Below are 25,067 nucleotides of genomic sequence, written 5' to 3' on the forward strand. Positions count from 1 at the left end.
TGGAAAATGCAGAAGAGATACTGTGTTGATTTGTGTAAGTTTTTTAGAATAGGCTTCAGTGCTTTTGTAATACTACAGAAAAGTTTGTTACTTTGAGAACATCATTTTAATCAGCATTTATGCTTAATCTTAGTATTCTACTCTTCATAAACTAGTTATAGATTAATACGCTGAAAAGATTTGTCATTCCAAAGACAATGTAATTTTAGCCTTTTAATGTATGTTTTACTTCATCAGCACAACATAACCATTGTTCACATGCCTGGAAAAAGGCCCTTTGGTCAGAGCCTTGTCTGTATCTACGACAATGGACAACAGAAGGTCTCTGCCCCTCTCAGATTTCCTGCCACGAATGAAGTAAGCATATCTAACCTACTCTTTACAGGCCCAGTTGATTGAGAACTGTTGAAAATTTTCAGTTAATGTGGAAAGTTCTATTTACTCTAAATATGTGCCTCAAATTTTTAAAGTGCGTTTTATATACTAAGACACAGTAAGTTAATATTCAGTTCTGTTAGTCTGTCATTATTAGATGAAGTCAGACAGTGTGTGAAAAAGAAAACTCAAGGAAGAAACAAATGTTATTAAAGTCTTGGAAAAGAAGACTTATAAAAGGAAAGCCAAAGAAATGAATAGAGCAGACCAAAGTATCGTTTAATAAAGCTCGTCAAGTATTTGAAATACTTAGAATATTATGATGGACCCTTTTCCATTTCTATTAAATTTGAAATAATAATGAATACACTCAAAATCCTCACATTGTAGTTGGGTATGAGATAGAATTTATTTACTGAGGTGTAAAAGTTCTTTGAGAATTTTGGGGTAATTTTGAGAGGGCTTTTCCTGAAAATAATGGAATCGAGTAGGTTATTTCTGAAGTCCTAATATTCGAGTAATTTCTTGTTGCTTTTCATGGTCATTTTAGGATTGCCTGTAATTAACATTATTCTAATGCGTAAATTTCTGTTTATAGATTTTAAGGGAGAAAAGTAGTTTTCTCAACTTTATAAAGCAATAAGTTTAAAAAAAATTTTATTTTATACTAAGTTTTTATAGTATATGCTCATTTAAAAATTCAGAATTTAAAAAAGGATATAAAGTGAGTTATAACAGTAACACCTCCAAATTTTATTGGCCAAAAGTACCTTCACTAATAATTTCTTCTTATTTTTTTTTTGGCTGCTAGCCAGTAGGGGGAATCTGAACCTATGGCCTTGGTGTTATAAACCTGTGCCCCACCCAGCTGAGCTAGCTTGCCAGCCCTGCCCTTTCATTTAAGTATGAGGACAGATATTTAACTAAAATGGTGTAATTTTTTTCCCTTAATTTTTAGCCTTTTACTTCCTGTTGTATTGGTTCAGCTGGGCAGAGAACCACAACTCCTCCACCATCCCAAATCCCAGATCCACCTTTTTCTTCTCCCGTTACCCCTCATCGGACATCATTTGGTGGAATTCTATCATCGGCCTCCTGGGGAGGAATAATCGAAAAATCAAAATTGATTACCAAATTGATATCAGCTGGAACCCAAGACAGTGAATGGGGATGTCCCACATCTCTGGAGGGTCAGCTAGGGTCTGTTGTCATCTTCTATGAAGCACTACAGCCTCCTCAGGTGAAGGCATTATATTTAGCAGGTAAGCATGTACAGTCATAATGTTTAATTAAGTTTAGAGTTTTTTCTGTTGTCTACATATATTCTGAAAAAAAGTAGATAAATATATTTTGAAAAATAAATTTGATCTGAAGAGTGACAGTGGACCCTCCATATTCATGGGTTCCACATCTGCAGATTCAACCAACTGTAGATCAGAAATATTTGAGGGAAAAAAAACAATAAAAAATATTACAAAGGAAAAAATACAGTATAATAACTATTTACATAGCATTTACATTGTTAGGTTTTACAAATACCTTCGAGATGGTTTAAAGTATACAGGAGGATGTGCTAGGTTATATGCAAATACTGTGCCTTTTTATATAAAAGTCTTGAGCATGAGCAGATTTTGGTATCTGGGGGGGTCCTGGAACAATCCCTCATGGATGCCAAGGGATGACTGTATTTGTTTCAATTGAAGGTAAAAGGAAAGATAAAGACCACCACATGTCATACATTTTTTGTAGGCATAAATAAAGCAAGCCTTTGGGAAGTATTTCAAATATCATCCATAATACTGTCTATATTAGTCTGATAGGGCCGCTATAACAAAATACCACAGACTGAGTGCCCTTAACAACAGAAATTTATTTTTTCACTGTTCTGGGAGCTAGATGTCCAAGATCAAGGTGCCATCAGGATTGGTTTCTAGTAAGGCTTCTCTTCCCGGCTTGTAGATGGCTGCCTTCTCTCTGTGTCTTCACATGATCTTTCCTCTTTGTGCACATGGACAGAGAAAGAGATTTTGGTGTTTCTTCCTCTTCTTATAAGGGGCCCTATTAGATTAGAACCCCATCCTTATGACATTATTAATCTTAATTACCCCCTTAAAGGCCCTGTTTCAAAATATAGTCACTTTGGGAGTTATGGCTTTAACATAAGAATTATAGGGCGACACAGTTCATTCAGTCCATACAACCTCCAGTACTTTGACAGATTTTAATGAATTGATGAAACAAAATATAAGCCTGTCTCCATAAGAAATTGTATAACTGATTCCAAAATCATGATTCTTATTCCAAAATTTGTCATTTTTACAATTGATATATTAATATTCCTGAAGAATTCATGAAGGCAGTAGAATTAGGAGAACTTGGGAAGACTGCAAACTTTTTTATTTTGGCTTTTTCTTTTGGCTCTGATTTTAAACATACACACTGATTGTTATTATTGGATCCTAACTACTTTCAAAATTATATCTGTATTCTAGCAGGATGTTCAGGAGTCATGTACACTAACTCAGCAGTATAGCTTATCATTTGTCAAGATATCTGTTCTAGATTAGGGATTTTGAGATGAATGGGACTGTCCAGACTTTCCAAGCTTATATTAGAACATTATCATTTCTTTGAAATTCACCAAAGCATTTGAAAGTGATCTGTAATCTAAATAAATTCCAAGTTAACCATAAGTCAATTAGTGTAGTCATTACATTACAGCTATGTAGTTTAGGTTTTGTTCCTACAATTTTTCCTACTTGTAATTCTCTTATAAATATAGTCTTCATAAATGATCATTTCCAATGGATGCATAATATTTCCCTGGATTCAAAACTTAGGTTGTTTTCAATTTTTGATGTTGATATAAACTTCAAATTTTAAATATGAAATGTTTGAATTTACAATTTTTCTTACTTTGATGGATTTAATGATAAATTCCCAGGATAAATATTTGAAGTGTGTGAATATTTTTGTGGCTCTCAATACATGTTGCCTAATCAGTTTCCAAAAGGAATATACCAATTCACAATGCCTACCAGTAACATGTAAGTGTACCAGTGTCACCACAGACTCAATAATATGGAATAGTCAATGATGTTTCCTCCATTATTAGATGTAGGATGGAACCTTGTTTTAATTTGTGTTTTTTTGATTTTTAGTAAAGTCAAGAATTTTTTCCTACCCGTTTGTTATTCCATTTCTGTGATGTCTATTCATATTATTGATTGAATGTTTTGCTATTTTATCTTGTACATTTTAATTGGTTTTTATTAGATAAACAAATAGACTGTTAAATTTGATAGCAGTTTTTTAATGCTATATAAATGTCACTTCTCACTGTGTGATGGAGACACAAAGATTACTCAGAGCCCAAATATTAAGAGCAGTGAGAAGCCTGAAGGGACTGCACTGAGAAAATTCCCCCATAAGGGAGAAACAAGGCACAGCCCCAAGTTGGTATTTGCTTCAGCTTTTATTGTAAAGACAAGGAAATACAAGAGAAAAAACAACTTAATCAATCATTTATCAAAGGAATGAAAAGAAATTGGTTATGGGGCAATCTCTGGAAAACGTCTTGAGAAACAAAGGAAAGAGTAAAGCTGGATAAGAAATGACCTTAATGTTCTTATCTAATCTAGCACAAACTATTTGCTGTTTCTAGTACATGTTGTTTTCAGCACTTTAGGTTCTGCATAAGTTCATTTAGGACTTTTGCACTTGGTGCACTCTCTGTTCTTTGTCAAGCCTATGTGCTCCCACGTATAAAATTTTCTTTCTTTAGTAGAAATCGATCTGTTCCCCAACTTTTATAGGTTTTGGATAAATCAGAGGTGATATAAAAACTAATGTACATTTTAGCTAGTATGTTTCAACTGTGTTATTTGAGTAGCTTGAAACAGCTTAATTTTAAATTTTGTTCTGATAACACAGAACCAAGGAAGCCATATGTATTCAATGATGTGTGTGTATGTGTATAAATAATTTTCAGGTCCAAATTGTTTACACCCTTGGAAATGTCAAGAGTCTGACATGGCCGACCTGCCTGGTAACGTCCTTCTTCACTACACAGCAAAGGTCAGAGTAAATGCATGGACTGTCCATCTAGTTATTACTATGCTGTGAACTAAAATTCCTTTTCTATCCCTTTTGTCATTTCAGTGGGTAATTGAAAAGGAGGGTCTTGAATTGCCATTTTAAAAAATTATGAATTTTCAAAGGAAAGTGAGAAGCAGTAAAAATTTAAGATATGCACCTCCTCAACTAGTGTTCACATGTTGTCATTATGTCATCCCAATTGTATGAATAGAAATAGTTGTTGGAATTTGTACTAATGAATTGACTTCAGTGAATGAAACTATTTGAACTTGTGTTCTCCTAGTTTACTGGAAGGAGAGGTCAAACAGGATTGTGCTCAACCTTATGTTTGTTTTTAAAATATGATGTAGCAAGAAGAGAAAAGAAAGAAAAATGTTTGCTTCAGAGGGAGAAAAAAGAAGCTACCTATATGCATCTCAGGCTCAGACCTTTTTCCTAGATAGAAAGGACCTATCTAGTGAAAGTAATTGTGGTCAGCAAAAACTGAGAGAAAGATGATGAAAGGTAGAACTAAGAGGAAGAACAAGGAGCTGAGCCCGTGGCGCACTCGGTAGAGTGCTGCGCTGGGAGCGCAGCGACGCTCCCGCCGTGGGTTCGGATCCTATATAGGACTGACCGGTCACGAAAAAATGAAAAAAAATAAAAATAAATAAATAAATAAATAAGAGGAAGAACAAGGAGAAGTGGCCTGTGTATCAGTTGTCTTCATTATGGTTAATGTTACAATGATTGACTCATTTGGCTTGTGACATGTATTGCTTTGATTGTGTGAGATTATTCGTTAGAATATGTTTTTCTAGTTTAGCCAGAAGGTACATGATCATAACTTATTACTTTTGAATATTTATTTGCTGTATCTTACCTAATAAAATTTACTTATCAGTTTTATTTTTCCTCAACTTTTTATTTTGATAAGCCCACAATGCATCTTTTAAGAATCATGCCAGAGATTCACCTTTTATTTACCCATATGTGAAAATGTTAATTAAATTAGCTTAATAAAACAATTCCAAACCTAGGGAGAAGTCAAAAGAATTATAAAGTAATGTCTTGTATACTCTTCACCTAAATGCATCAATTATTAACATTTTGCCTTACTTGCTGACTTTATCAAATCATTTGTGAAAGCAGACTGATGTAGCTATCAAGAGACTTCATCTCTAAATATTTCTATATGTTTACCTACCTAGGAAAATGATCCATAATTCGTGTAATATATAATGTATATTCAAAGTTTTTCAAAAATATTATCTAGCCCTTTAAAAACTTACACTGGATTCAGTCAGTGTTCATGCATTGCATGTTATAGTGTCTCTGTGTTTTCATAACTTTTCTTTCCTAAGATATATGTTTATTCAACTATATTTTATATTATTTCTTGGCAAGCACTGTATCTTATACTTATTTTCATTCTCCACTATGTAGAATGGTAATTAGGAAATAATTGGATTTAATCCAAATAATATATTTAGTGGCATGTTTTAGACATGTGGTGGCCAACTGGTCTTTTTGACATTATGGTCATCATATTCTTTTTACAAAGTTAGTTTGAACTTCATAACATTAAGTTTCGATTTTTTTTTTTACTACTGAACTTAAAAAATCCTGTACTATTAAAAAAAATAGCTATTGCCTTATTGATTTTCCCCAGGAAACCAATAGGATCAAAATATACAATAAAACAGTTTACTGAAGGAATGTTTCTTGGTGGTATGTCATGATACAAGGGTTCTGTGGTTAAATAAGTTTGGGGGACTGTTGCATTCTTTATATTCCCCTTGGAGATTCATACACTTTAAAAATCCTACTATAAAGAAACTAGTTTACTTTTGTTTTATCCTACTGTTTCACCAGTTTTTTGAGCATAGAACACATTTTGTTCTATGTTTAACAAATACTAGATTGGAAAAAGCTGCTGTGAGGATTTTTTTTTTTTTACAGTCAACAGTTTTTCATTTTTGTACTCATTTGTAGGAGGTATTTGGTCATACATTTGTTTAAAATTTATTATCTTCTTTGTGCCAAGAATTGTGCTAAACTCTTGAGATACAAAGATGAATAAATTAAAGTCTAGTTTTAAGAAGCTTATAATCTAAAGTAAAATAAATATGTAAAAAAAAAAGTAGAGTATAATTTTATAAGCATTTATTTCTCTTTTTAGCTTCTATTGGATGTTTGCAATATATTAAGCACTATGTTAAGTTCTTCATGTATTTTATTTCACTTAATCTTCACAAAAGCTCTGAGATGTACACAGTATTATCTGTATCTTTTCTAAGCTTTAGTTTTCTGAGGCTCAGTAAAAATAAGTAACTTGCCTAGCCTAATAATTCTAGTGAATGGTAATGTTGGAGTTAGAACCCAGCTTGTTGGAAGACCATAGAGAAGATGGTTTGATTTGTGTTTTAAAAGGCAGGGTTGAGGAGGAATGCACAGTGAACAGCATCTACAAAGGCATAGACTGTGAAACTGGATTCTACATGTATTTGGGTAGGGCACTGAGCAGGAAGAGATGATGACAGGAAATGACATTAGAGAGCAAGTAGAGGCCAGATTATAGCAAACCTCCTATGCCAGGCTAAATAAGGTTCTCAAGCTGCAGTATGAAACTTGGATTGGAGAGGTAGGAGACTGGAGGCAGTCATACCATTAGCAGATTGCTGTGTTAGGACAGGTCATAGAAACACAGTGCCCAAGCTGAAGAAGACATTTCTGTCTCTGAGACTGATATAATTTACATTAAGTTAAATATCTTTTGTTTTATTAAAGCAATTTTTCTCAATTGTTTTAAGAGGAAAGCAATAGCTGCATAATGTGTGCTAATATCTTTATTTTCATTTGGAATAAGTATTAGATTCAAGGATGCTTCATTACCTGTAAATTCACAACCTAGGTGTGAAGTTTAGGAATGGAGGTTAACTAACAACTTCACCTATTTCTAGAGTTGCAGAGTAAGCTCTTAATCTGAATAAAGCCAAAATTGTCTGTCAGAAACATGAGGGAAAATAGTGTTTTATGCCTGTAATTGGATTTTCATATTATTATATATTTTTCTGTTCTGTGATGTCTCTATTTCACTTTAATCACACATTTTGAGTGTATCATGTAATTGTGTGTAGGGTAGTACTAACAGAAGTAAAACATCGAAGTTTTTAAAAAGGCCAAAAATCTGTTTGCGTATATAGGTTTAAAAGAGAAAAAATTTAAAACTCTGAGACTGGAGAATAAATTCTATCTATAGTTCATTTGTCAAATGACATATAGCAGTGACCTGCTTTTGATGAATGAGTGCTTTAGAATCTAGTCCTTGATTTTTTCTTTTAAGAGACAATCAGAATAATAATACTAAAATTCATGTGGTGGGCGTCATATCATTTACTATACTATATACATGTTTAAGTTATGGCAAAATGTTCCATATATGGGTAAAGTTATGTTTTGTTCTCATTGCACTTAGTTTACCATATTTTTCTTTTATTGTTAGGCCTGTAAGAATTCAATCTGTCTTGATTTATCTACTAATTGTTTGCATGGAAGATTAACAGGAAACAAAGTAGTGAACTGGGACATTAAGGTAAATGAATAATAAATGATCGGCAACATATTATGTAAGTTTACTGATCCTCTTAAAGATTTTGTCTTTTAAGTACCACCAGATTAATCTGAATAACAGGTTTCAGTTAAAATGTTATGCAGATACACAATTTGAAGGATGAACAAGTAGCTGACCAACTACAGTAGTCGAATAACTGATTTGCTTGAAACTTAGTTACCTTTGTAAGTTATGCATCAGCCTAACAATCCCCTTAGGAAAAATATGTTGTCTTACTTCATTGCTCTACTTTTAAGTTATTTATTAATTTATTTATTATCAAATGAGCATCTTTTATTTTCGTTTTATTTTATTGATTGATTTATAATACATACTCCTGGGGCATATAGCTGACTGTCAGCACCTATGCCCAAGATGTGATGATCAGATCACCATTATCAGCATGCCCACCACCTCAGACTGCAATTATTCCCTATATCCACCTCCCAACCCCCCTCCCCCAACCCTGGCCCAGCAACCCTAGCTCTGTTCTTTCCCTCTGCAAGTCCAATGCACCACTGTAGTCTTTCTTTTCTTCCTTCTTTCTCTCTTAGCTCCCATTTATGAGTGAGGATGTGCGATATTTCTCCTCCTGTGCCTGGCTTATTTCACTTAATGTAATTTTTTCCAAGCACATCATGTGACTATGAATGGAGGAATTTCATTCCTTTTTATGGCTATAGTATTCCGTTGTGTATATCTACAACATTTTCCTTATCTAGTTGTCCACTGATAGACATTTAGGTTGATTCCATATCTTGGCTATTGTAAATAGAGCTGCAATGAACATTGGAGTGCATATAATCCCTTCGATATGATGATTTCCATTACTTTGGGTATATACCCAGAAGTGGGATTGCTGGATTGTATGGTAGATTTATCTGTAGCTGTTTGAAGAACCTCCATACTGTTTTCCATAGTGGCTGTACTAATTTACAGACAGTGTAGGAGAGTTCCCCTTTCTCTGCATCCTTTCCAGCATTTGTTATCCTCCATCTTTTCAGTCATATCCAGTCTAACTGGAGTGAGATGGTATCTCAATGTGATTTTAATTTGCATTTCCCTGATGACTAGTGATGTTGAGCTTTTTATCAAGTACCTGCTGGCCAATTGTATGTCTTCCTTTGAGAAATGTCTGTTCAGCTCCTTTGCCCATTTTTTAATTAGATTATTTGTTTTCTTACTGTGTAATTGAGTTCCTTGTATATTCTGTGTATTAATCTCTTGATGGATGTATAGTTTGCAGATATTTTCTCCCATTCTGTAAGTTGTCTTTCTGCTCTGTTGACTGTTTCCATTGCTTACAGAAGCTTTTTAGTTTGATATAATCCCATTTATTTATTTTTTCTTTAGCTCTTGTGCTTTTGGGATCTTATTCATAGAGTCTTTGCCTAGTCCTGCTTCCTGAAGTGTTTCCCCATGATGTTTCCTTTAGTATTTTTATAGTGACAGGTCTTATATAAGTCTTTAATCCATTTTGAGTTGATTTGGGGGTATGGCAAGAGGTGCTTGTCTAGTTTTAATCTTTTGCATATGGATGTCCACTTTTCCCAGCACCATTTATTGAAGAAGCACTTTTTCCCCAGTGTATGTTCTTATTGCCTTTGTCAAAGATGAGTTGGCTTTAAGTATATGGGTTGATTTCTGGGTTCTCTATTCTGTTCCAATGGTCCAAGTGTCTGTTTTTATGCTAGTACCATGCTGTTTTGGTAACTATAGCTTTGTAATATAATTTGAAGTCAGGTAGCATTATGCCTCCAGCTTTATTTTTTTTTTGCTCAGGATTGCTTTAGCTGTTTGGGGAATTTTGTTGTTCCCTATGAATGTTAGTATTGTTTTTTCTATTTCTGTGAAGAATGTCATTGTTATTTTGATGGGGATTGCATTGGACCTGTAGATCACTTTGGATAGTATGGACATTTTCACAATGTTGATTCTTCCAATCCAAGAGCATGGAATGTCTTTCCACCTTTTTGTGCCTTTTTTTATTTCTTTCAGTAGTGATTTGTGGTTCTCATTGTAGAAATCTTTCACTTCCTTGGCTAAATTGATTCCTAGGTATTGTATTTTTTTGGTGGTTATTGTAAGTGGGCTTACTTTCTTTATTTCTTTTTCTGCTAGTTTGTTATTGGAGAATATAAATGCTACTGATTTGGGGGCATTGATTTTGTATCTGCAGAATTATTGAAATTGTTAATCAGCTCTAAGAATTTTTTGGTAGCGTTTTTTAAGTTTTTCCATATATATAATTGTGTCATCTGCAAACAGGGACAGTTTTACTTCATCTTTTCCAATCTGGATGCCCTTTATTTTTTTCTCTTACGTGATTGTTCTGGCTAGTACTTCCAATTCTATGTTAAATAGGAGTGATGATAGTGTACATCCTTGTCTTGTTCCTGCTTTTAAGCTGAAAGTTTTTCCCCATTCAGGATTATATTGGAAGTGGGTTTATCATATATGGCTTTTATTGTGTTGAGATACTTTCTTTCTACACCTACTTTGCTAAGAGCCTTTGTCATGAAGGGATGTCGAACTTTGTTGAATGCTTTTTCTGTCTATTAAGATAATCATATAGTTTTTGTCCTTGATTTTGTTGTTGTGGTGTGTCACATTTATTGACCTGCGTATGATGAACCATCCATGTCTCCCTGGGATGAATCCCTTTTGATCCTGGTGTATAATTTTTTTGATGTGTTGCTATATTCTGTTTGCTAGTATTTTGTTGAAGAGTTTTGCATCCATTTTTATCATAGATTTTGGCCTGTAGTTTTCATATTTTGTTGTATCTTTGTCTGGTTTTGGTATGAAGGTAATGCTGGCCTCATAGAATGAGTTTGGGAGAGTAGCCTCTGAATTATTTGGAAAAGCTTGAAGAGAATTGGTATTAATTCCTTTTTCAAGGTTTGTAGAATTCAACAGTAAAGCTATCCTGTCCTGGGCTTTTCTTTGTTGGGAGACTGCAGATGATTACTGCTTCAGTCTCGTTGCTTGCTATTGGTTTGTTAAGGTTTTCTATTTCTTTGAGGTTCAGTCTTGGTAGATTGTATGTATACAGAAGTTTATCCATTTCCTCCAGGTTATTAAATTTTAAATATTAAAATTTTTATTTAATATTTTCAGGCCATGGTTGACCCATGAGTACCTGAAGCCACAGAAAGTGAAACCTTTGATAAGGGGGAACTACCATATTATACATAGAAACCTGATTATTTGTGCCATACATACCTAAAAATCAAAGCAGTGTTTGGTGCCTTGGGTTACAGCTATGTGGATTAACTAGTTAAACTTTTGCCTGATGTGGAAATAAACAAGGAACAGAATTATCAAGAGAAAGACAATTATATTTTTATACTGCTCAAAATCAAAGACAAGAAAATTAAATAAAATGATAACTGGGAAAAAATATTTGTCATCAAAAAGTTAATTTACTTACTATACAAAGAGCTCTTAAAAATCAGTATGAAAAACAGGCAGAACAAAGTTGCAGATACGAAGGATGAAAAGTCTAGAGACCTAATAATGTACAACATGAGGACTATAGTTAATAAAATTTTATTAGGGATTTTTGCTAAATTAGATTTTAGCTGCTCATAACATACAAAAAAGTAACTGTGAGGTAATGAATGTTAATCTGCTTCACTATCATAACCATTTTACTGTGTGTTATGTAACCCATAACATCATGTTTTGATCCTCAAATATACACAGTAAATTTTATTTTTAAAAAAACAGGCTAAGAATATGAAGAGATTGTTTACAGACTTAAGTTGGGTGCACGTGGCTGTTGAGAACATTTCAACAGTGAATAATAATAGCTAATCTTGTACAGCATCCACTGTATGTCAGGCACTAAGCACCTTTCATATATTAGCTTACTTAATACTTGTAACAACTTTATGAAGTGGGTATTATTAGTATCCCTATTTTACAGATGAAGAAACTGAAGCCAGAGAGATTAGCAACTTATCAAAGAATATAGAATGTATTTTATTAAGCTATCCAAAATATTCAAAACACTGAATTTTTGCTGAAGCACCCACTCCATCATTTTGTTAACTACATGTAGAGTCGTCAGTCATATTTCAACTGCCAAATACATTTTGTTTTCACAAGGTATTCTGTTTATTATGCCTAATTAGCTGGTGACAGTTGTTTGTTCTTATACCGTTAGAGTTATATTACAAAGTCTAAATATGTTTGGATTGCCTATGTTTTTAATCCCTAACCTTTGGGAAACAAAGGTGTGGTAGAAATGGTCTTGCATAGTCTCTCCTGAGTATTGATTATGGTGACACTTGAGGCTGCTGTTCCCACGCAAGCATCTTCCCATGTAAAATGCTTCCTTCAACTTCAGCTGTCCTATACATTGCTTAAAGGTTTATTTAGCAGACTGTAACTTTATACATGCTCTGCGGATATTAAATGACAAAATTGCCCTTGTTTTAAAAGATAAAAAAATTATAATTTTCTTTTCAGGATATCATAAACTGCATAGGTGGATTAAATGTACTCTTTCCTTTATTGGAACAAATCAGCCACTCTAGTGAAGGACAGATTCATGAAGGAATAAATGAAAACACAGTTCCAGAATTGATAACACCTGTAGAAGGAGATTGGATGGTATTGACCTCCACAAAGGCATCAGGTATTAAGATGAAATTAACACAAAATAGTCATTGAAAATTTTGAGACTTAATTGAAAAATAAAGTGTCTTACCACAGTTAGGAAGAAAATTATTTGTAGCTATAGCAGCTATCTCTAATTTCACTAATATATTTCAGAAAGTTTATAATACCTTGGTCCCAAAACTAAACATGTTGGTTTTACTCTTGACTATCCTTACTTTATAACCTTAGTGGAAATATGACCACATTGTTAAATTTGTGGTAGAGAAAATATTTACATGTGCATATAAGTATACAATATGCAATTGCTGCTTTTTCTGATTCTGCTGTACAAGTGAGCCTTGGAAGCACGCTGCTGAACCAGATTTCCTTCTTTGTTACAATATGCATTAATACATAGAAAATGTGATTTAAAAGTGATTAGAGTTGTTATGATAATGACATGTTCCGGATCCCACAGAGTCAAGACTAGAGAGAAATCTGGTTGCAACATTTATCTTAATTGTGAAACACTTTATTCAGAGACATCCTGTCAACCAGGACAATCTTGTTCACTCCCATGGAGTTGCTACTCTTGGTGCCTTACTTCAGAAGGTGAGCCAGTCTAACATTGTGTTGTTGTAGCTAATGATTGTAATTAGCAGTTGGTGTTGGGGTTTTTCTTTTCCTATTAAATAAATGTATTTTTAAAGATTTCCTTCTTACAGTTTCAGTTATATTAATGGATATAATTTGTTTCACAGGCAGCTTTAAAAACTTTTATGGAATCATCTTATACAAGAATTACTTATTTTATGTAAGAGTGTATAATTTTGGATGTATATGACGTTGTTTATTAGCTTTGGCATTTGGGATATTTGAGAAATGTAAGACTCAGTTTTAGGAATATGACATAAGGAGAATATGTTCTAGTTTTACATCAGAAAAATTAGTGTTTAGTTTGTTTATATTTTTCTGACCTAGATTTTTATATTTTTATATTTAGTAAATGTTCTGAATTAAAGATTTGAAAAGATAGCTTAGTGACAATTATTAAAACTGAACTGTGTGGAACCCTCTTCTGTTTGATTTCAGTTGCCAAGCACTTTGATGGATGTTAACGTATTGATGGCAATTCAATTACTAATTGAACAGGTATCATTAGAGAAAAATATGCAGCTTCTGCAACAAATGTATCAGTATTTACTCTTTGACTTCCGTATTTGGAACCGTGGAGATTTTCCCTTCCGAATTGGTGAGAGCAGTCTGTTAGATAAAATTTTATAGTCATTTTAGACATTTCTAACAACCTATGCAAATTTATTTTAGATATATTATTTATGAGTGAACTTTACATTTTAGGTCATATACAGTATCTTTCGACCATCATTAAAGACAGCAGGAGATTTTTCCGAAAGAAGTATGGTGTACAGTTTCTCCTAGATACACTTAGGATTTATTACGGGTATGGTGTACTTGCTCCTTCTATTTGATATGTTGTTTTCTGTCTGCTACTTGATTGGAACGTGTAGATTTTCTCTTTACAACAATTCTACTATACTTTAACTTCAGAGAGGCAGGATAGTGTGGAGGTTAAAGTGATGAACAATGGATCACATATATTGGGTTCGAAACTTGGTTTCATTAATTGTGCAGCTGTAGGCAGATTACTCAACTTCTCTGTGTTTGAGTTTCCTCGTCTGTGTAAAGGAGATAATAAAACTATCACCTCATGGTGATTTTGAGTATTAAATTAAATGAGTAGTAATGTTTAAAGCACTGCTACATAGTGAGGATTGTATAAATAATCTGTTTTAATATTTTTAATTTTTGTCACTGAAACACTTCATGAGATTTTTCTTAAAAGAAGCCAAAGTTACTATGAATTCTAATAATTACATTGTAAGATTTTTTAAAACTATGAATTCTTTTACATAAAAAATATAAAAATGTAAAAATTCAAATTTTATTTCTTGCACCTTTGTTTTCTTCTTTCAGGAGTGGTTGTAAATATAATGAGCTATCTCTAGATGATATTCGCACAATAAGGACTTCTTTGTATGGACTAATTAAATATTTTCTGTGCAAAGGTGGAACTCATGAAGAGATACAAAGTATTGTGGGTTACGTAGCTGCTACTAATGAAGAAGAACAGGTATTATGCCTGAGATAAATCTATTTTTTCCTTTTAACATTTAAGTTGCTATAACGTCTTCTTATAAACTTACGTATTTGTATAATTAAACATTTTAAGAGTAAAATGAGTGTAGTGTCACATACAATATTGTGCAGTTAAAGAAGTAAATTTTATCTTCTAACTGAAAGTTTAATAAAATAGATGGCAGTGTAATTTAATTTTTTAGTTAGCTGGAAAATGTAGCATGTGGAAATAGTTTCTTTGGCACTTCTGAAGACTTCATGGTGTGTATTTACTTACCATCAAAGTTACTGGGTAGATTTCTTCTTTTGTGTGTGTGACCGGTAAGGGGATCGCAACCCTTGGCTCAGGGTCGCCCGCACCGCGCTCAGCCAGTGAGCGCACTGGCCATCCCTATATAGGATCCGAACCCGCGGCCGGAGTACCGCTGCGCTCCCAGTGCAGCACTCTCCCGAATGAGCCATGGGGTCGGCCCTACTGGGTAGATTTCTTTTTTTTTTTTTTTTTTTTTTTTTTTACTGGGTAGATTTCTAACAAATTTTAACATAACATAGGTTCGTAAAAATGTTGCATAAAGAGTAAATTGTGAATATGTTTTTATTTTAAAAATACTTTTATACACATTATCCCATTTAATCCTCAGAAGTACTCTTTAAAGGAAATGGTTCTAATGTATGGTTCCTGACTAGCTTTACCTAGGAACTTGCTAGAAAGGCAAACATATTACTGGTTCACCTATTGAATCAAGCCCTCCACGTGATTCTGGTGCGCATGATAAAATTTGAGAAACACCATTATAAAGTATTCGGACTAGGAGTTACTGTTCCCATTTATACTTTTGGAAATACATGTTCAGAGAGATTAGGTGACTTAACTTAAAACATCACACAGCTGATAAACACAGAACAAGAACCCGAATGTATTTACCGCTGTTTCTGTGCTTTCTGTGTAATGCTGTGAATACCACAAATTTGAGCAGCTTTAATTTATTTTGGCTAAAATATTTTGCCTTCTATATGCAGTATTCATTGTGATTTGATGGAACATGACTTCATAATGGGTATTATATAGATGAGTTAACTTAAGCTATTGTCCTGTTAGGTTGTACTGCTTTAAAGGCTTCTCTTTATTTAGAATGATGAATAGCTCTCTTATTTCATGATAGCTGTGTCTAAGATTCATTGCCAAAGATATTTTCTTAGTTCAGTCAAAGTGTTATTTTTTGAGAACTTACTATACACACAGAATAATATTAGATATTGCAGGTAATACATTGATGAATGAATGTAGCCTAATGAGGGCCGGGGTCAGTCAGAGAGGTTTACAAATAACTATGAAATCAAGAAGAGTATGATAATATCTATAAGAGAGATAGAATTCTATGAGGTTTTTCGTAGGAGGGTTTTACCAGTTGAGGAGACCAGGAAAGGCTTTATGGAAGAGATGCCTTTTCATATGGACAAAGCCGGGTAGGTATGGTTTCAGTAAGCGAATATGGTTAGTGAGAGGATATACAGAAGGAAGTGGAATAAGTCAAAAGCATGTCAGAGGGAAAAAGCAGGACTGGTTCAGAAGACATCAGATAATGCAGTTAAACTAAAACATTAGCGTATGTAGGATTTAGTTAAATAACTGTTTTATGGCTTATGACTTTATTTGTGCTTGTATATATGAGTGTGTATAGTTCGTTTTGTGTTGTTTAATTTTATTTATTTATTTGTTTTTATTGTGTTGTTTATTTTTAAAAGCTCTTTGGAATTTTGGATGTACTCTTGAGTCTCCTACGTACTAGCCCAACTAGGGGTCAGCTTTTCTTACTGCTGTTTGAACCAGGAAATGCTGACATACTTTATGCCTTGCTCTTAAATCAGAAGTACTCTGACAGGCTAAGAGAAATCATTTTTAAGGTACAAACATTTCTTAAGCATCTTGATATTTGGGGGCATTTGTGGGTATATGAATTTGCTTGCAACATACATTCTATGACTGTAAATTATTTTTTCATATCTATTTCTAATTTTAAGTTATTCGGTTTATTTTTATATATTTTTAATGTTTTAGTTGGTTGCACATTTAAAAAATTAATTATATTGTAACCTGATAAATCATCTCAGTGGAATATCCGCTTTGTCATACTATCCTCAGTATAAAACCTTTCATCTCCTTTTTGATTTATGGCGGGTCTATGTGGCAATTCAGAACACTTCGACAGTGAATAATAATAGCTAACCTTGTGCATCACCCACTGTATGTCAGGCACTAGGTTCTGCTCATATATTAGCTTCCTTAATACTTGCAACATCTTTATGAAGTGGGTATTATTAGTTTCCCTATTTTACAAATGAAGAAACTGAGGCCAGAGAGATTAGTAACGTATCAAAGGATATAAAATATATTTTATTAAGCTATCCTAAATACTCAAAACTTTGAATTTTTGCTGAAGCACCCACTCCATCTTTTTGTTAACTAAAAGTAGAGGAGTCAGTCATATTTCAACTGCCAAATACGTTTTGTTTTCACAAGGTATTCTCCTGTTTATTATGCCTATTTATTTGGCTGGTGACAGTTCTTGTTCTTATATTGCTAGAGTTACATATAAAGTCCAAGTATGTTAGGAGTCCCTGTGTTTTTAATCCCTAAACTCTGGAAAGCAAAGATGCAGTAAAAATGGTCTTGCATGGTCTCTCTCTTTATTTGATTATGTTGGCGGCTTGAGGCTGCTCTTTAAAGCATCTGCCCTCACAAGGGTTCCTTTGTGGAGCTGGTTAGCTCTGTTTGTTAGATTGTGGTGCTGATAACACGAAGGTCCAGAGTTCTATCCCTGCACCAGGCAGACACAAAAATATAATAATAATAATAATAATAAACCAAAATGTTATTTCTTTAAAAATGACCTTGCAGGGATTGTTCATGATATTATCCTGCCAAGATTACCGTTCCCATATAAGGTTTCAGTATTTTGCTCGAAAAATGTTGATCTCACTTCAAGAAGCATGGGGTTACTAATTCAGTCCCCAGTTTTAGTATATGGATGGGTTGCTTCACAAATGTTTCCTTGTCCTTGAAAATTGTTTTGAAAACAGTTACATAAATGGATTACTAGATTGATCCAGAGGGGTCTTAACACACTTTTATTCCTCTTGGAAGCTACATGGTTTGTAGCCTTATCTATTAAGAAAGAAAAACTTCAGTTATTTCTCTTTCATTTGTCATATTTAAACTGAGTTTTAAGCATATTAATTAATCAAATTCAGATGCACTTTAGTCTAATTTGTTCTTTAATCCATTTTTTGATAGTATAATATGGAATGCTCCTTCCTATTAGTGCTGGGTTGTTTTTTTTTTTAATACTTACAGAATTAAATGATGCTCCAAAAGCAATATACAATAATATTTTATTCAGTATTAACCTAAGTGTCATACTGTTCTTAGTTGTCTGTACTGAGAAGAATATATTACTTGTCATGACCAGGTTATGGAACAAATGTTGAAATGTACCAACGTTTATGAACGTAATAAACAACGTATTCGACTCAGAGAAGTTGGCTACTCAGGATTGGGACTCCTTCTAAATGAAGCACCTGTTAATACTTCTCTCATTGAAAACCTCACCAATCAAATTATAAATACAGGTATGATTACGGCTGATAGTACTAATACATTTATACATTTAAGAAATGTTTTTTCTAGGAAGTTTTTTTCCCCTCCTTTCTCACGTTGCTTTTTAAACTACCTGTTATTTGGTTTAACAGGGCTTTTGGGGGGTGTTGTCTTATGTACTTTTGGTTTTTTTGTCTGCCCTGGGGCATAGCACAGTGCCGTACTCAGTAAATGTTTATGTACTGAGTGATTAAGTTAATAACTGAGTCTACATAAAAAGAAAAGGATGTTAGAGAAAATATGTACAAATGATTCTTTTTCTTTAAAGAGCTTAAATTCTTAAAGGCAAAATTAAAACTAATTTCAGATATTCTTTTTTATTTCTTTTTTTTTTTTTTTCCAGTACTTACTACAAACTGTAGAATTTGTGCCAGATGCTGGGAGTTTTGGGGTATAAGATAAGGTCCTTTGTCTTGAGTGGTTTACAGTCTCATTGATAAAACAAGACATGTACATGAAAAGATAAGTAATGTGTAAGAACCATGCAGAATGCACAGTACGTTCAGGCAGTCAAAAGAAATGAGCACTTATTTAATTTGCTTCAGGAGGATGTCAAACATTCTAAACCTTTTTTTTTAAATTTGAACATATTTGTATTTTTTATTTTAAAACAAAACAGTTTTTTTCAGCATTTCTACAAGTACAGGTTGAACATCCCTAATATGAAAATCCAAAGTCTGAAATGCTCCAGCATCCAAAACTTTCTGAGTGCCGACATGAGGCTACACATGGAAAATTCCACACCTGACCTCATTTGTTTCATTCACAATATTATTTAAAAGATTGTATAAAATTACCTTCAGGCTATGTGTAAGACATATATGAAACATAAATGAATTTCATGTTTAGACTTGACTCATCCCCAAAATATCTCATTATGTGCATGCAAGTATTCCAAAATCCTTTTGGTCCAAACCATTTCAGATAAGGGATACTGAACCTGTGTAATACCCATAGTTCTTTCTTTGGTTATCTCTGGAGTTTAATTTTAACTTTTTGTTTTTTCCCCACTATAGATCCTGTTATTAATTTTAAAGATCTGTTATCTGTGGTATATATATCTCACAGAGCATCTGTAAATGTTAGAGTTGTCATCTGCAGAAAGGTTAGTAAACTTTTTTTAATTGCTTTTTTATTTTATTAATATTATTTTTTTACATTCTAGGATGTTGTTGTGGAGCAGTTGGGAGAGAGATGGAAGAAGGAAGAAGAAGGAGGGGCAGGATTGAGGCCTGTGGCACCCCCTCATTCCCACAGGGGAGACTGAGGGACTTCCAGTAGTGGCTTTGTCATTGCCAGGCTGGGTGCAGATGGCAGGGGGGGGTGGCAAAAGCCCTTGCCTGCTACCAACCCAGCTTGGGAACCTAGGGCCCTTCTTGCTTTAGCTTGGTGGTCGTCCACTGGGCTGGTTGCACATGTCAGGGGGGCATGGCCAAGGCTCTCAGTCCTCTACTGCCCTGGCTCCAGAGAGCCCGGGGCACTTCCTGTGGTGGCTTGGTGATCACCGCTGGGCTGGCTTCACATGTTGGGGGTGTATGGCTGAGGCCCTCATTCCCCACCCTCAGGACTGTCTGGGGGCTTGGCTGAGGCTCCTGGCCCTCCCTGCTTTCTGGCTTGGTAGCTCAGGGGACTTCCGATCCTTCTAGGTGTTACAGGTGTTCTTTGGTGAAATGAGACCTTTACTAGTTAATATCAAAGTTTGTCTCTGGTTTCAGGTACTTTCTTTTTTCTTTCAGTTCTGCGTTGGATTATTTGCTGTTCCCACCACTTAAGCTCTGCACAGTAACTAATTTGTCCTCCTTTGCTTATTTCTAAAATGGGGGAACCTCCTGTGTGGAACAGTACTTGAGCTGTGTGGTTGAGCTAAATTGCTGCTTTGCTGTTGATTCTCTAGGGAAGGCTTTCTGTGCAACTCAGGTTTTAGTGATTGACTTTATAGGTATTTCTGGGTCTGGTTAAATCCAGTGCACATGGGTTGTGTAGAAACTCTGGTCTGGGCCTGAGTCTTTTCATCAAACTGCACCCCATGCAATTCTATATTCCTGACCTCTGAGCAGTCCTGTGCTGATTGGGGAGCAGATCAGCTGTCCTTGCCGTGCCCCAGTGTTCTCCCAATGGGCCCACCTGCTCCGCTGCCCATCCTGCAAACACTTCCCATGGGACAGGCTGTGCACCAGTCTCTTGCGATAATCACTGGTCTCTGAGGGGCTCCTTTTTTTCAGTTGTTGTGGATCCTTGCTCCTATGTGGGTCCACAGGAACCCTATTAATGGTCTTGCTGGCCTGTGGGCCATCAAGGGCCTCTTCTCCCCTGCCGCCTCCAAGCAACTTTATCCAAAGGGCACAGCTGCAGCTTTTGCCAGCTCCTGCTCCATGCGCTCGGCAGCTCCAGCCTGGAAGTGGCTGGGGTTCGAAATGGTCAGAGTGGTCTTTTCTTTTTCTCTCATCATGGCTTCTCCTGCCTTCATGCACTCTATAGGTCTCTCCTCTTACCCTGAGCTCTGAGTGGCCCCAGCTTACCTGTCATTGCTTTTTTATAGTTGTAAATTGGTTGATTTGTGGAGAGAGTGACTTCCACCATCTTGGCTGAAAGTCTAAGATATATTTTAACGTGGCTTCATCATTATATGGTGAATAACTTTTGTACTGAGTATTTTGCAGCAGATAGAAGTTTTAATTTTTCTTATTTTAAAAATGACATAATTTTATAAACAATTTCCTTTTGAAGTTAACTTCATGTAATCCCAAGAAATCAGCATGTGAATTTGTTCTTTGTAGCCCTACATGGTCTCCTGGAAATAAACCCTTTCCGGAGTCAAAAATTTATTACCAGAAAATAGTTACTTTATCAGGAACCTTCAGTGATTGTGACATTTCTACTTCATATAGCATATTTTTGAATTTCTGAATCTTTTGAGCTTTGTGGAAATTTTTTTTCAATAATTTGTTTATGAGTATTTTTAAAATGGTCTGTCTTAAGTACACATTTAACCTTTATCTGGTTATTTGATAGACATTTATTGATATTTACACTGTTTCTACTGCGAAGAACATCTTTTTATGTATATCTTTGCTTATTTGTGGTTATTTATAGGGCATTCTCCATGAAATAGAATGGCTATGTCAAAGGGTATTCACATTTTACATTTTGGTGATTTTTGCCATATTGTCCATCAAAATAACTGTACCAGTTTACGTTTCTACAAAAAGTGTGTGACAGTGACTCATTCCCTGCATACCCAACCCTGAGAATTTGAAGCAGATCATGTAAATTGATCCTTTCCCTTCAGTGTGCAATTATGTAGAAACAGTGTCTCAGTGCAGCTTGGTTTTTATCCATTTTATGTGTGTAAAATAAAGATAAAATAAGTCTTATTTTATGAAAACTTTAAAGTTATGAAATGAAATGTTTCTTTGTCAAGCAAAGATTAATCTGGAAGGAGACAAAATTGATATTCTGTACCAATAGAGTAAGGGTAAGTCACTGATTGATATCGTTAGTGAAGAAAAAACTTCACATGTATTGTGACTCATTGTTTTTATATCTGCATACATCAACACTATTAACATTGAAGTTTCTACTATATCATTTGTCTCCTGCTATGAAATTTGTCCAAGATATAACTTTTGTTAAGAGAGATACTCAAAACCCTGGGAGCCCAAGTTGTTTTCACCTATGTAGAATTTTATTGGCTTTGTGATAAAAATGTCTTAAAGATCTTAACTGAATTTCTGACAGTTTTTAAGAACTTGTTTTTGTCCAAAATGATTGAAATCAGTTGAATAATAGAGGTCATACACATCACCATGTCAATGTCTACTCTTTAATTTCTACTTCTTATTCCAGCTAAGCAGAGGCATCTATCTTTTTGGAATTCATTTTTTGGAATCAAATTTTAGTTTTGTTTGTACAATGTAGACATATGTAAAAAAAAAATGTTTTTGCAAAAGCAGTCATTAACTTTGCCTGAAAAAAAAAAAAGACGGGAAACATTATTCTTGGTATACCCAGGTTTTATCAAAGTGTCTTGTGTGTCCTATTTGCTCCTGTAACACTAGTCCTTAGAACAATGCCTGGCACATGGTAGGTGTTCAGTAATATTTGCTGAACAAATGTAGTAGGCTCGTGGAAAGTATTTAGTTGAGATGACATCGCTTTATTACATTTTATATATACCATCATTCTATTTATATTTTGGTCTGACCAAATTAAATTAATAATGTGTGTCTTGGAATGTGGAGGGTCATTTTAGTTTCCCTTTTATATCTCTCAGCAAATATTTTAGTACATCCAAATCTGTACAGTGAGTAATATGCAGATTAGTTGGAAACACAATGTCAGTTCTCCAAATAGTTTATAATTTATTTAAGAACATAATATTTTGAAAGTATCTTTCCACAGTTACTCATTAAATTACTTTGTCATTAAAATAACTGAAAAGAGGCTATTTTTGATGTGAAGTACTATGTGCTTTTTGATGAATTTTGTATTCTTAATCTCTGCAGATTTTACAGATTTTGCAGTCCCAGCCAGATGCAGCACATCAAATATCACAACAAGTGGGTTGGCAAGATACCTTAGTTAGGCTTTTTTTAAAAGCAAATTTTGGAAATGGAAATATTCTTCCAAAGCATAGTAGGGCTATTTTAATGAAAGACAATGATAAAAATATGTCAACTGAAGATACTAAGAGGAATTTCGATGAAAAGACAGATGAGGAAAAAATCAACTCTTTTGCCTCAGCTAACGCGTCTTCAGATCAGTGGAGTTTGGAAGATAGACACTCTCTAGACTCAAACACAGCATTCTTTCAAGAAGATAGCTCTGTGGGAGAATTGTCTTTCAAATCAGAGAATCAAGAAGAATTCTGGCATAGTAACCCTTCACATTTGAGTTTAGATCTCAGTGGAATTGACTCATGTGAACTGAGTGATAGTGGGAGTCAGATGCCGGATAGCCTGCCTAGTACGCCATCCCCAATAGAGTCTACTAAGTCATTTTCTGTGCAGTCTGACAAAGAAAGCAGCATCACAAATGATATGGGCTTTAGTGATGATATCTCTTTATTTGAAAACCAAGAGGTAAATTCCTTATTTTTCCAAATGTTGTTTTTATTTTCATATGGCTGTTATATACTTATAATCCTTAGAATTCTGGGAGCATTTGTTAACAGTTTCATATTATATCCATATTCTAACTCTTGTGATCTTGTTTGGAAACCTAGAAGTCACTAGATTTTGAGTATCTTGAGAAAGTGAGAGAAGAAAGGGTGTAATACCTTTCCTCCCCCATCATAAGGGTCACAACTGACACTCCTATAACAAAGATGACAAATTAAGAAAAGTATAACAAATTTATTTAATAAGAGTTTTGCATGATGTGGGACCTTTCAGAATGAAGACCCACAGATACAGGGAAAACTGTCTATTTTTATGCTTGGGCTCGATGAAGAATGGACAGCCATGTAGAAATATGATTGGACAAAAAGCGTCTAAGCTAATGCTAGTAGACTGAGGTAGGGAAACTCAGCAAGGCCTGTCTGTTTATATTCTCTTGGCCTCTCTGTGTATCATTCTTTCCTCTGGGATACAGAGCAGGACCCCTCTGGAATGAGGGTCTTATGACCTACTATCAGATAAGAATAGGTCACAGAATTTATGGCCAGCTCCTAGACAGAAAAGCGGATAATAATTAAAGTAATAATTCTAGTTTTAATGGCTGGCTTCAGGGGAGAGGGGTTTAGTTTCTATGATCAGGCTTGGGGAAGAGGAATTCCGTTTCTATGACTTGCTTTGGGGTAGAACGAGGAGCAAGAGGCAGGAGGCCAGGAGGAAGTCAGAGAGACCATGGTTCTGAGGCTGCTTCTCAGCTCTTCCAGTTTATGTGTTGGTTCTTATGATGGCCTTTTGACAACTCCTCCCTGCAATTTATTATTATTTTATCTTTTTTGTAGAGATGTGAGGAGGAGCTTCTTCAGTTACTGACGAATATTTTGAATTATGTCATGTGTAAGGGACTGGAAAAGGCTGATGATGATACTTGGATTGAACGAGGACAAGTATTTTCGGCGCTAACCAAACCAGGAATATCCAGTGAGCTACTTCGACCATCAGATGAAATAAAATTAATGTAAGTGATTTTCCACCCTCCTTTTGGAGTGGGCAGGATTCTGAAATAATATTAGTTATTGAACACTTACTCGGTATTCAGTGGGTATAGAGGGAGAAAAGGAGAATTTTTGTGTTCAGTTTATTTTCCAATCTTTTGCCATTTTAGTAGGATCTGGAGAGAAATCCAAAAGTAACTCCAATGTGAGATTTAAATCTTAAATAAATTGGGGTTTTAAATGATTACAGAGGGCCGAGCCTGTGGCACACTTGGGAGAGTGCAGCGCTGGGAGTGCAGAGATGCTCCTGCCGTGGGTTCGGATCCTATATAGGAATGGCCGGTGCACTCACTGGCTGAGTGCCGGTCATGAAAACGACAAAAAAAAATAAATAAAAATAAAAATAAAAAATAAAAGTAAATGATTACAGATTCCTTTTTAAAACTGTTTTTTGCTGTTATCTGAGGATTCAA

The 25,067-nt window shown here is 34.6% G+C and overlaps 1 protein-coding gene across 8 annotated transcripts in view; it reads left to right on the top strand.

Annotated features, from left to right (window-relative positions):
* The window catches only part of NBEAL1 (neurobeachin like 1), a 204,626-nt gene that overhangs the window by 97,092 nt on the left and 82,467 nt on the right, over positions 1-25,067 (top strand). For 7 of the 8 annotated variants that reach the window (XM_063093907.1, XM_063093951.1, XM_063093933.1 and 4 more), the window contains 14 exons: positions 238-357; positions 1,334-1,637; positions 4,367-4,452; positions 7,958-8,047; positions 12,542-12,710; positions 13,152-13,285; positions 13,766-13,925; positions 14,033-14,135; positions 14,669-14,825; positions 16,577-16,735; positions 18,301-18,460; positions 19,505-19,593; positions 22,994-23,569; positions 24,442-24,617. In XM_063093907.1, coding sequence (XP_062949977.1) covers positions 238-357; positions 1,334-1,637; positions 4,367-4,452; positions 7,958-8,047; positions 12,542-12,710; positions 13,152-13,285; positions 13,766-13,925; positions 14,033-14,135; positions 14,669-14,825; positions 16,577-16,735; positions 18,301-18,460; positions 19,505-19,593; positions 22,994-23,569; positions 24,442-24,617 — 2,483 coding nt within the window. The remainder of the gene's footprint in view (positions 1-237; positions 358-1,333; positions 1,638-4,366; positions 4,453-7,957; positions 8,048-12,541; positions 12,711-13,151; positions 13,286-13,765; positions 13,926-14,032; positions 14,136-14,668; positions 14,826-16,576; positions 16,736-18,300; positions 18,461-19,504; positions 19,594-22,993; positions 23,570-24,441; positions 24,618-25,067) is intronic. The other variant, XM_063093959.1, reaches the window with a different exon arrangement.

This window comes from Cynocephalus volans, chromosome 1 (assembly GCF_027409185.1).
Source record: "Cynocephalus volans isolate mCynVol1 chromosome 1, mCynVol1.pri, whole genome shotgun sequence".
Taxonomy (NCBI): domain Eukaryota; kingdom Metazoa; phylum Chordata; class Mammalia; order Dermoptera; family Cynocephalidae; genus Cynocephalus; species Cynocephalus volans.